Below are 12,984 nucleotides of genomic sequence, written 5' to 3' on the forward strand. Positions count from 1 at the left end.
ATTTTGTGTGCATTGTATTTTCTATAATAGGTTTGTTAAAGTTTGCTGATGATCTTGGCATGGGAGGTACAAGCATTCAGACTATTTCACTTGGCCAGGGCCAGGGTCCAATAGCAGCAAAAATGATATGTCAGGCTATCATTGATGGAACTTGGGTAGTGTTACAAAACTGCCATCTTGCAACCAGCTGGATGCCTGCTTTGGAGAAAATCTGTGAAGAAATGATAGTGCCTGAGAATACCCATGAAAAATTCAGGTAGAAGCTTTAATATTCTTCCATTTTCTGTGGGATTACTTCCAATATAAATTAGGACTGCTAGTAAAACGGAATAAAAAGGTTACATGAATAATTATCACATTGGAATAATTAAGTATCATTGAGAAAATAGCAATATGTAAATCGAGACACCATCTTTTCTATGTAGATATTCAATTTATCTAATCCACATCTGTTTCTAAAAATATATTTAGATTGCAACTGACTCATATTAATAAAGTTTAAAACTGATGCAGTTCAAGACTGAGGATATTTAATCAAATATGTTTCTGTCTTTACCCTGTTCAGATTATGGTTAACCAGTTATCCATCAGAAAAGTTTCCTGTCAGTATTCTCCAGAATGGCATCAAAATGACCAATGAACCTCCTAAAGGGGTTAGAGCAAATCTCCTACGATCGTACCTCAATGACCCAGTGTCTGATCCTGCATTCTTTACCAGTTGCCAAAAACAAGAAATGTGGCAAAAATTGCTTTTTGGACTTTGCTTTTTCCATGCCCTGGTTCAAGAAAGGAAAAATTTTGGCCCATTGGGTAAGATTTGGATCATTTTGCAGATCTCCTAAAAAGCATTAGCAGTTTTGCAATATGTTACTTCACTCTTGCCTCCAGAACGCCAGCCAGAAGCATTACCTCCAGCATTGTGAGAAGAGGGTGCTCATGTTATCTGATGATGGCTGTGAATTTTTGTGTGTGTCAGCATTGCACAGAATATAGTGAAGCAACATTGAAAAGCTATTTTGAGGTTTTGGGCTTTATAAATACACACAGGTTTGACTCCTGAGGTTCTTATTGAGACAAAACTGCTATTGAAGTCACTGGGAGCTTGCAAAGTAAACCTAGAATGTATTTATGTTGTCATAAATTGCTGTGTTGTTATTAATTATTATTTTATTACATTTCTGCATAAAACAGTTGTTTATCTGTTTGTCAAAAACAACTCCTATTCAAGTTTTCATTTTAAATTATTTACCTTTTTTATTAATAGAAATTGAATTTTACTCATATTTTTTTTTATCGAGCAAAACTAGTGCACATGTTCATTTAGTGTAGCATTTGAATTTATTTAGCTGCAGCTAATTGGCCATACAAAGAAAATTCCCAAGCACATAACATACATAAGAATTTGATTTGTTTTTCATTTTTTTGTGAATAAGTCCTACATGACCAGCAAATACTGTGTGGAATTAAAAGTTGTTTTAAAAATATTTAGGGACAAACTCAGATGTCATATACTCCATTGACTTACATGGAGTTCTGCCCATTTACACCAAGTCTGAACTTGGCATGCACATTGTATGCTTAACACAGCATTGCTAACTTGTCATAAAAATTAATCATTCTATACATACAATCTACTCACCTACCTTATCATGCAGCTGATGATAAAAGACAAATATTTGACTTTTCTGTCAGAGAAAGATACCTATCCTAGATGACTAAGCGGGTACAGTTTTGCATGTTTGGTTTGATATATAGTAACATATGGACTATGTTTTATTCAGATCAGAATTATTCAAAATACATGACACAATGATCACCATTAAAAAGACAACATCTGCCAAGAGTTAACCTTACATGTTACCATTTCCCTGTACTTAGGATATAAAATAACTTCCATATCTTTGATACCACTATGTGATAAGTAGTAATTCTTGTTAAACATTATCTTTTTAGTAGCAACCACTGTACCTATTTAAATGCACAGCAGTTAGATTGGTAGAAGGAGGCTATTTGTTTATTGATAAACAGTCTAAGTTCAGTCAGTCACAAAGGTTAAAACACTGAAATCAGTCAGAATTCCTATGGTCTTGCTATCTAACTGATTTCAGATCAGCTAAAGCACTGTACAGTTGTTTCCTACATCTATTAGAATACAGCTTTTCAGTTGTGAGCAGTGTCAAAATGTCAGGACCTATAGGCACATCTTTAATTATTTGGAATGCAGTAAGTAAGTATATAATGTTGCACTGGGATAGAATATTGTTAAGGATAGCTATCTCCAAGTTGGGTAGTAAACACTCAGGCAAATGCCTAAACTTCACTGAGTGGTGATCTAGTGGCAGGAGGCTGTTACTCTGTAATAACAACTTCATACCAATGTCATTACTTTCTAAGCACAGTTATCAGGACAATATACCGCTGAATCAGGTGTCTTTTTTTAATTGAACAGGTTGGAATATTCCATATGAATTCAATGAATCTGATCTTAGAATCAGTATGCGACAGATCCAGATGTTTCTGAATGAGTATGAAGAAATCCCATTTGAAGCTCTGACCTATCTAACAGGTATAGAAGTGGCACTCTGTAATGTACTGGTGGGTATTTGATAAAAATAACTTCAGGTGATGAATGATAACATCATAAATACAATGACGGTCCATGATACATGGGATAGATTCCACGTAGTTATTCTTTCTTGCCCCCCTCCATCCCCAGGCAAGAGGTATATACCCCCAGGCATAAGATTTGAATAACTAGATCATTGTTGTACTTTGCATAGCTAGAAAGGTTACTCGTGGTCCAGAAAAACTCCTGGGCTTTGTTTAATACTTGTCAAACAAAAGCATCAATGGCATCTCTATCACCTTGGCTGAGCAATACATCAGAGCATGACATATTCAGTGCTGGAGATTTGCCAGGGAGTGTGATAATCCGCCTCACTTGTAAGGTATTGTGGATTGCCCTGTGCCTTGTAAATAGTTGATATATTTCCTGGTAGTCACAGTCACCTAGACATTGCTCATTCTTCAGCTAAAGGCCTGCTCATGGACACCTCCCCTCCCAACCTCCAAAACATGATTTCATGCTTCTTTGTAGTGAATAGAGAATTTAGTTACATGAAAAGTAATATTGGGATAGTATTATGGAAAGAAGATATGAAAATAAACTTATTTAATGTAACAGGTGTGACTGCTGGGCTATGTCCCCCCACTTTGTACCTAAGCTGTTATTTCCTCTTCCCTGGTATAAAAGTTTCTGTTCTCTTAGGACCAAATCTCTCTTCATTGCCTGCAGCTCCCACTGTTCTAATCTCTCCAGGTCCTTCTGCAGAGTGGTTCTTCTTCTTGCTTGTTTATGTCTCTACAGTTTTGTCATCGCGCAGACATATAGTCAGGGTTGAGTTTATACCAAAGACAGGAAGCAATTATACAGGTAGAGAAGTGCTTAGTTTTGGAGTTTAGCTGGACAGATAAAGCCTCTGGAAAATGGAAAGGCCAAACGAGCCCCAAAGACGGGGTTCAGTTAGCAGGAAGTATCACTGCTTGAAGCATGACATGATTCATCATTGTGAGAGAAGGAGTTTCCCAGACCAGCTGGAAGTGTCCCCCACACCATTTATGGTCAAGAGATCACAGCATGAGCAACACTGGGTTAGATAGTTCCTGTCATGGTTTTCAGCTTACCAGAGAAATTCTTTAATGTAAGCCATTTTTATTACATCTTTATAAATAACCATGCATTCTTTCAGCCCTGTTTTCTGTTTAATTTCCCAGGGGAATGTAACTATGGTGGGAGAGTAACAGATGACAAAGACAGGCGTCTTCTCCTGTCACTTCTTTCCATAGTCTATAATAAAGATATAGAACAGGAGAAGTATAAACTTTCACCTGAGGATGACTACTATATACCACCACATGGACCATACCAGGTAGGGAAATAAAGGACAGAAATTCCTTCTAATAAGTCATTGAGTTTATATGTGAACTTTTAAGAATAAAAATCTCAGAGTACACTGCTGTGTATTATTGTGTACAGGAAACAAAAAAATGTTAGATCATAAAGAGTGTCAGAATGTATCTTTATATGCACAGAATACAGACTCACCAGTTTTGAACTGGCACTTAATGTTCTGATGCAACTTGATGAGAGATGTGATGATCTTACAGTGTTCTGTTTCCTATAAATGAAAATGATGCCACATCTGTGCAGGTTTTCTATTTCAGGGCCATTGTGGTGCTGCAAAGCTGGGAAGGGTCAGGCTGCAGAGACACTATGCAGGGGGACTCTACACCTCCCGCAGGCCCTTTTTATCACGACAGCATGGTTTGCCCAGGTCTAGCTCTTTCGACATTTTAAAATATTGCACTTGGCTCCTGATCTCAACAGCGTAATCTGAGTAAGGCTGGGGAGTTCATTAGCTAGTATAGAAAATTAGATAAACTCAATACTTACATGAGGACTGCAAGATCAGGTCCTAAATTAGTTTCTGAAATATTCAAAGCTTTTGTATTTGTCTGCTTGGATTATGCAAAGCAATGATTTTTTTAGTTGGGAATTCATGTGTTTGAACATGACCGACTGTGTATTACATTCTCATTATGTTCCATTAAAGCTGGGCTGTACTTACCGATTGATAAAAAATGTTATTAAATACACATTTTTGGTAACTACATGTTTTCCTTGCAGTCTTACATTGACTACTTAAGAAGCTTACCAATTACAACACATCCAGAAGTGTTTGGGCTTCATGAGAATGCAGACATCACTAAAGATAATCAGGAGACCAACCAGCTTTTCAGTGGAGTGCTTTTGACTCTGCCTAGACAAGTGGGTGGAGGTGGCAAGTCCCCACAGGTAATGGGGATTGGGGATCCAAACAATCCCCTGTCAAGGAAGCATCTTAGGGAGGCATTCTTAGTGCATCATTCCTTATGGCTTAGAGGAGTCAGCCACTTCCACCTCTGACTACTGGGCCAGGAGTGGGTTTGAGTGACTCCTTGTGGATTCAATCACCTTTATGGGTAAAGGGCTCACTAAGAAAAGAAAGTGGTCTCCCTCTCAAAGAGACCAAATTGAAAGGCCTGCTCAGAGCTCCCCAATAATGTGGGGAACAGGGCCTTTGTATATTATCTATAAATAGCTATACAAATATTCAGTGAAGCAAAAGCATATGAAACAGCAATATTTGAGGAAATCTGTTTTGTAAAAAGCAACAATAACAAAAAAAAAGCCATTTGAAAAACTTCCTCATTCTCTGCACATTCTTGATTTCAGGAAACTGTTGAAGATTTGGCACGGGACATCCTGTCCAAATTACCAAATGACTTTAACCTGGAAGCAGTAATGAAGAAATACCCAGTGCTTTATGAGGAGTCCATGAATACAGTTCTTAGGCAAGAACTTATCAGATTCAACAGGTGGGGCCGCCTGTTTTCTTTGACTTTACAAAAACTGAAAGGTGCTAAAATGTTTGTGTTCATGATCAGCACCAGGTCACAAGCTTTAGACAATTGCAAGCATTTTATAATAAACTTCTTTTACAAAAGCTGTTTGAGAGCAGATTCAAAATATTTGAAAGCTGCAGCAAACGACTTCCTGATGGTCAGTTATCTGATAGTAACAGTTACCTTTTAGTCACTGCTAACGTGGACCAGATGTGAACGAGTGATGATGAAGTGAAAGACTACATATCTTATTACGAATCCTCTGAGTCATTCAGTCCCCTATATTCCCAGCATATGACAATATTTCAACTCATATCTAAAGTTTAAAGCTATGGTTAATTAATTTCCCTGGTCTATTGTAAGTTTTTCCTAGAAGTTAATAGCCAAAGTATAGTTTTGGTATTTACATATACAGTGAGAAATTTCTCAATACTCTCCAGCGCTTTCAGTCAATGGCAGTCAGTGCATAGAATTCAGTTGGCTTTGGACCAGAGGTTTAGTGAGTAATGAAATGGCAATCTCCCCTTTATCTGCAGGCTTACAGAAGTTGTTCGGAGCAGTCTTGTCAATTTAGGCAAAGCTATCAAAGGTCAAGTGTTGATGTCGTCTGAACTCGAGGATGTTTTCAACAGCATGCTCGGAGGCAAAGTACCACCAATGTGGGCAGCCAAATCCTATCCATCGCTGAAACCCCTGGGCAGCTACGTGTCTGATCTTCTTACACGTTTGGCCTTCTTCCAGGTATACTAAAACTGGTGTGGATCCATCTCAGGGACCAATGTGTGAAAGCTGAATGAGAGGATTTACTTCAGTTTGGGTTACTTAATAATTCCCAGATAGAGCCAGTTTGTGAACTTCTTACACACATTCACAAGCAGTTACTCATGAGCAATCCTCTTGAAATTATCCATGCGAGTAACTGCTCAAAAGTGTGAATAAGGACTTCACAATCTGGCCGTTACTCTGTAGTGACAATGTACAATTTTCAGCTTTTTACTTTAAACTTTTCAGTAGGGAGAAATGTTTTACATTGTGTTCAGCACCAAGATAGGGTTGAAAAGTTTTTACAATCTAAAGAAATAAATGTTTTGGGTTTTGCTAATAAATATATCTACATATATATATATATTTTCATATTTAGGAGTGGATCAGCGAAGGGCCTCCCAACGTATTTTGGATATCGGGATTCTACTTTACTCAGTCCTTCTTAACAGGTGTTTCACAGAACTATGCTAGAAAATATACCATCCCAATTGATCATATTGGATTTGAATTTGAGGTAAAAATATGTGGAGGAATTTCATTTATACAAACCATTTACATGTGTTATGCGAAACGAACAAAAACAAGCTAACACTTTACAGACAAGACAATGGGGACATGTTAGGGTGTCAGTGTGAACCTAAGTCACTTTAGATTTACACCAGTGTAACAGAAATTGGAATCCCATAGACTCATAGACTTTAAGGCCAGAAGGGCCCATTGTGATCATCTAGTCTGACTGCCTGCACATTGCAGGTCACAACCTCACCCTCCCCATCCTGCATTAGACCGATAACCTCTGTCTGAGTTACTGAAGTCCTCAAATCATGATATAAAGTCTTCAAGTTACAGAGAATCCACCATTTATTCTAGTTTAAACCAGCAAGTCACATGTAACTCATGCTTTAGAGGATGGCAAAAAAACCCTAGAGTCTCAGCCAATCTGACCTGGGGGAAAATTCCAACCCCAAGTATGGCGATCGGTTGAACCCTGAGAACGTCGGCAAGACCACCTAGGAAAGAATTCTCTGTTATAATTCAGAGAACCCTCCCCATCTAGTGCTCCATCCCCAGCCGTTGGGGATTTTTGCTACTAGCAGTTGCAGATGGGCCACATATCATTGTGGCAATCTCATCATACCATCCCCTCCATAAATTTATCAAGCTCAGTCTTGAAGCCAGTTAGGTTTTTTGCTCCCCTTGAAAGACTGTTCCAGAACTTCATTCCTCTGATGGTTAGAAACCTTCGTCTAATTTCAAGCCTAAACTAGTTGATGGCCAGTTTATATCCATTTTTTTCTTGTATCAACATTGACGCTTAAATAACTTGTCTGCGAGTCTTGAGTTTTCCCTTGAGCCTCTTCTCGCCTTCCCTCCATCATCTGCTCAAATCCCCCTTTTAAACTCAACCATAGTGTTTACCTGCATCTCCAAACCTTGGATTGTCTCTTCCATCAGCTTTGGCACTTCATTCAAACAAAACACTTTTCAGGTACCCACTCCAGGATAATGTACATCCTGCAGCTTCCACATCCAGTCACCTTCACTGTCCCTTCCATTCCTTGGGTCACTACTACTGCTGCCTCAGTAGCTGTCATAGCCTTCCTGCCTAAGCTCCTTTCAAGAAAAAGAAAAAAAAACCACAAAAAAAAACAAAAAACAGAACACAACACCCCTCCCTTCCCCAAACTCCTCTTACAAACACCTATTCAAACTCCCATTTCCAGTTCTGTTTGCTAGCTCCTGTGCCGCTGCTCCTGGCCCAACATCTCAGCCCTGGTGAGCTTACAGCCTGAGGGTCCCATTCTTACTGCCGTCAGCATCTACTCTGTGACCATACTGGCTGGAGTGGGAGACTGTTGTCTGGGGAGTCGGGAACTGATGTGGAATGCTACAGTGGAACTGGGTCCTTGTCAAAGAGGGAACGCTTTTCATGAACAATCAGAAATAGATTCTGAGGCTGCAGAGACCAGAGTGCCTATAGAGCTTTCAGAGGCCAGAAGCACCAGAGGCTATTTTTCTACTTAATTGATCCCTTAGCTAGGAGACACTAGTTTGAAAAATATTAGAGAACTAGTGAGAAGAATGAATGCTGAATGGAAAAAACAGGATCTTGGAGCGATAAACCGGTAATAGTTTAAGTCAGGGATTCAGGGCTATTGGGATTGCAGAGAAAGAGGTGAAAATAATGAGTCCAAAGAACATTATATACTTATCTACGATAATGAGCAGACTGTGAAATACTAAGGCCTGGAAAAATACATTATCTTTAGAAGTATTGTTGTGGATTCTCCATGATTTTGATCCTACTATTCATACTGAAGTCAGTTGCCAGAGCTCCCCTTGACTGCAATGGTGCACGATCAAAGCCTGTGTTTGAGACTTGCCACATGCTAGAAAAATGGCCTTAAAAAACTATCTTGGTGAGTGCTCTGAAAACAAACCAAGGGAAACACAAATGAGAAGATGTCTCGGTCACATATCTTGTGTGCAAAAATGGGGATTTATTACAATCACTTCCCTCTGAGGAAAGTAGCCATCAGTGTTTGAAGGAACTCCTGTTAGTAGCAGAGGATGCACATGATTGAGCGTACTGTTTGGGTTTTTTTGCTGTTTGCCTCCCTGCTTTTGTTGCAGGAGTATTTAGCCTGGGCCCTGTTCGGGTTAAGTGCCATTAGTTTCTTCTTTTATATTTTGGCAGTTTTCCTTTGGTATCTTAATTGTGTGATCACCAAGGCATCTTTTTGTTTAATTCATTCATTCTTATCATAAGTTCTCTGAGTAAAATTCATGCCTCTGCAGAGAGCCAGCACAAGACCTATGCACCACTTAAGTCCTATTTCGAGGGCTTAAGTGGCATTTAATTAGTGCACAGGCCTCATGCTGGTCCTCTATACAAAGGTGAAGTTCACCCCCTGTGCATACAACTATACAAATGCCACTAAAATGATGGAAAACTCGGTAATACATACGATTTTATTTAAGCATATTTGCCAGTAATATGAACAAAAGATAGATTGGGTCTCCTTAAGAACTGCAGGACGGGGACACCAGAGAAGCAGGTAGGGCTTGATCCAAAATCCATTGAAGCCAAAGAAAATGTCCCATTGACTTCATTGGGCTTTGGATCAGGCCCTTAATCAGCTATCTGAGCACCGCAGATATTATGATTTCACTGAGTAAATATATTCTGGATATAAAAGGAGACCAAAGCCAATTATTTAATCATTCCAGGTGACAAGACAGGAACACAGCTTGGAGGAAATGCCAGAAGATGGGGCATATGTGAAAGGACTTTTTTTAGAAGGTGCCCGTTGGGACAGAGAAACCATGCAGATTGGGGAATCGCTTCCAAAAATCCTTTATGATTCTATGCCTGTAATTTGGCTGAAACCTGGAGAAAGTTCAGCATTTCTGCATGAGAACATTTACTCATGCCCTGTTTACAAGACAAGTGCAAGAAGAGGTACCTTGTCCACTACAGGGCATTCAACTAACTTTGTTCTCTCAATAGAGCTCCCTTCAGACCAGCCTCAGCAACACTGGATAAATCGTGGTGTGGCAGCACTATGCCAGTTAGATGATTAAATTTACCTACTTCAAGATACCTGAATTTTATAATTAAAAGACACACTTCACGCTCCTATAGCTGCACTTCTTTTTTACATCAGCATTTATTGCTGATTTTTAAACACTTCTACTTCCTATTTCTTTTGCTTTTCAGCCAATTTGCATTGGTAGGGGGAGGACTGATTAAAACAAAACACTCCAAACAAAACCCTGTTACAAAGACTTGGGCCTTGCTGTGCTGTAGATCAAAGTGGGCAGAATTCCCAGAGAGAATACGCACTGTACAGTCCACATCATTCTGACCTTGTGTAATCCTGATAAACAGAAACCTTCATGCAGTTTGGTTAGCTTGCCCCCCATTAGGGTTGCCAACCCTCCAGGATTGTTCTGGAGTCTCCAGGAATTTAAAAATAATCTTTAATTAAAGATTGTCATGTGACAAAACCTCCAGGAATACATCCAACCAATATTGGCAACCCTATTCCCCACTTATGAACTACAGGCCCAGACCTGCCAAATGGGGTTTTGCCATTGATTTGAAAGGAGAGCAGGATGGGGCGTAGATGGCTGCTTAATCTAAAAGAGATATAGATGCTGTCCTCCTGCAACCATTACTCATAAAAATAGGCCTTACTGGATCTGCCTACTGCTGTGTGGGCTCCCTATAGCTGGTCTTCCCTTTGCATGCATGGCCTTGTACGCCCTAGGAACGTGGAGGTTGGGGAAGAGAAGAGACGGGGCTAGAGTCTTCCCCCAAACAAACAGAACAGGCCTTACAGTGGTATAAATTGTCATAGTTGCATTGTGGAACTATGATAATTTACACCAGATGATGATAGGTCCTAGAATTTCAGCACAAGCCTCTGTGTCATGGTTTTCAGCATGCCCAAGGCATATGCTTGCTACAGCATGTTTAAATTTTCAGTTTCAATATAATTTAGAAGTATCATTCAGAGTGCTGTTCTATTTTCTCTTTGTCTTACCTGACCATACATGTTCTGTGTGCCTAAGAGAAAGGCAGTAGAGTGTCTCCCTGTACCTTACCTCCTCAGCCAACCCTCTCATATGATTAATTCATAACCTGATTATATATGGTGTTTGTTTAGAGCCTCTCATCAAAGGAGCTCAAAGTACTTTGCAAACTAATTAAAAATAAAATAGTGCTGTGCATCTTCATAGAGCTACACAGTCATTAACTAATTACTCCCCACAACACCCTGCTGAGATAGACCTGGGATCTGTGATGGGTGTGTACCGACCCCACACTGGGTCAGAAGGGGTTAATGAGGGCATGTGGGCGCAATCAGCCTGCAGTAGGTGTTAAGCCTGGAGGAAGGAGTGAAAAGGCCTGAGCCTAGCTCAGTTAGGCCCTACTGCGGAAGGAGAGCAGATTGCTGGTTCTTGCTTAGTGAGAGAAGCCTGGGGGAGTCAGAGAGCTGGGCGGGCTAGCTGAGCGACGGAGCCTCTCTACAGGAAGGTATGTTTCAGAACTGACATGCTGGGAGCCCATGAAGAGACTGAGGCAAAGCCTAAGGTAGAGCAAGGAAGTGGTCTAAGGGGGCAGCCCTTGGGCAGTTGGGCCTTGTCTGCCTATTCAAGGGTCTCTGGACTGAAACCCAATAGAGAGGGATGGCCTGAGTTCCTCTACCAGACTGCTGAGGAAGGAGGAGCAGAAACTCCTGCTGACAAGGAATAAGGACTACTGTAACCCCCCCCCCCCCCCCGTATTGTAGTGGTGGTGGGGAGGGGAAGAACTAATGAGTACAGACTTGGACTGAAGGTCCCATGTGAAGTTGACAGTTGTGTAGGACTACTGGTACCCCAGTACGTGTGGGACTCTGACCTGGCTGGACAGCTGAATCATAACAAGAAACACCACTGGGCCAGAACAGCTGTTCAGCAGGGAATGCTAAGGTAGGCGCTCCAGATATGCCATGCCCAGTCCCCGGAGGGTGTGCCGGTTGGGGAGTTGTATGCTTTTTCAGGGAGTTTCTTGAGCAAATGCTGTAGTTTCTTTTGGTAACTCTCAGTGGGATCAGAGGGTAATGGCTTGTAGAAAGTGGTGTTGGAGAGCTGCCGAGCAGCCTCTTGTTCATATTCCGACCTATTCATGATGACGACAGCACCTCCTTTGTCAGCCTTTTTGATTATGACGTCAGAGTTGTTTCTGAGGCTGTGGATGGCATTGTGTTCTGCACGGCTGAGGTTGTGGGGCAAGTGATGCTGCTTTTCCACAATTTCAGCCCGTGCACGTCGGTGGAAGCACTCTATGTAGAAGTCCAGTCTGCTGTCTCGACCTTCAGGAGGAGTCCACCTAGAATCCTTCTTTTTGTAGTGTTGGTAGGGAGGTCTCTGTGGATTAGTATGTTGTTCAGAGGTGTGTTGGAAATATTCCTTGAGTCAGAGACGTCGAAAATAGGATTCTAGGTCACCACAGAACTGTATCATGTTCTTGGGGGTGGAGGGGCAGAAGGAGAGGCTCTGAGATAGGACATTCATTTGCAAATTGGATACTATTAACTTAGGCTTGAATAGAGACTGGAAGTGGCTAAGTCATTATGCAAGGTAACCTATTTCCCCTTGTTTTTTCCTACCCCCCCACCTCAGACGTTCTTGTTAAACCCTGGATTTGTGCTGGAAATGGCCCAACTTGATTATCATACACATTGTAAGGAGAGTGATCACTTTAGATAAGCTATTACCAGCAGGAGAGTGGGGTGGGGGGAGAGAACCTTTTGTAGTGGTAAACACCCATTTTTTCATGGTTTGTGTGTATAAAAAGATCTTTTGTACTTTCCACAGTATGCATCCGATGAAGTGAGCTGTAGCTCACGAAAGCTTATGCTGAAATACATTGGTTAGTCTCTAAGGTGCCACAAGTACTCCTTTTCTTTTTGCGAATACAGACTAACACAGCTGTTACTCTGAAACCAGGTTTATTTTATTAGGAAAGAGCCCGTTTGGAAATGTCTTTCCCCCCAAAATCCTCCCAACACTTGCACCCCACTTCCTGGGGAAGGTTTGATAAAAATCCTCACCAATTTGCATAGGTGAGCACAGACCCAAACCCTTGGATCTTAAGAACAATGAAAAGAAGCATTCAGTTTCTTACCATAAGAATTTTAATAGAAGAAAAAGTAAAAAAGAATCACCTCTGTAAAATCAGGATGGTAAATACCTTACAGAGTAATTAGATTCAAAACATAG

At 40.6% G+C, this 12,984-nt stretch overlaps 1 protein-coding gene across 1 annotated transcript in view; it reads left to right on the top strand.

Annotated features, from left to right (window-relative positions):
- Positions 1 to 9,842, top strand: part of DNAH3 (dynein axonemal heavy chain 3) — a 107,543-nt gene extending 97,701 nt beyond the window's left edge. Inside the window, exons 54-62 of the mRNA XM_073362223.2 lie at positions 31 to 256; positions 566 to 810; positions 2,450 to 2,566; positions 3,775 to 3,929; positions 4,688 to 4,855; positions 5,276 to 5,418; positions 5,982 to 6,186; positions 6,587 to 6,724; positions 9,442 to 9,842. Of these exons, the coding sequence (XP_073218324.2) occupies positions 31 to 256; positions 566 to 810; positions 2,450 to 2,566; positions 3,775 to 3,929; positions 4,688 to 4,855; positions 5,276 to 5,418; positions 5,982 to 6,186; positions 6,587 to 6,724; positions 9,442 to 9,795 (1,751 nt within the window). The 3' untranslated portion in view covers positions 9,796 to 9,842. The remainder of the gene's footprint in view (positions 1 to 30; positions 257 to 565; positions 811 to 2,449; positions 2,567 to 3,774; positions 3,930 to 4,687; positions 4,856 to 5,275; positions 5,419 to 5,981; positions 6,187 to 6,586; positions 6,725 to 9,441) is intronic.
- Positions 9,843 to 12,984: the final 3,142 nt, after the last annotated feature.

Source organism: Lepidochelys kempii, chromosome 10, assembly GCF_965140285.1.
Source record: "Lepidochelys kempii isolate rLepKem1 chromosome 10, rLepKem1.hap1, whole genome shotgun sequence".
In the NCBI taxonomy this organism is placed as follows: domain Eukaryota; kingdom Metazoa; phylum Chordata; order Testudines; family Cheloniidae; genus Lepidochelys; species Lepidochelys kempii.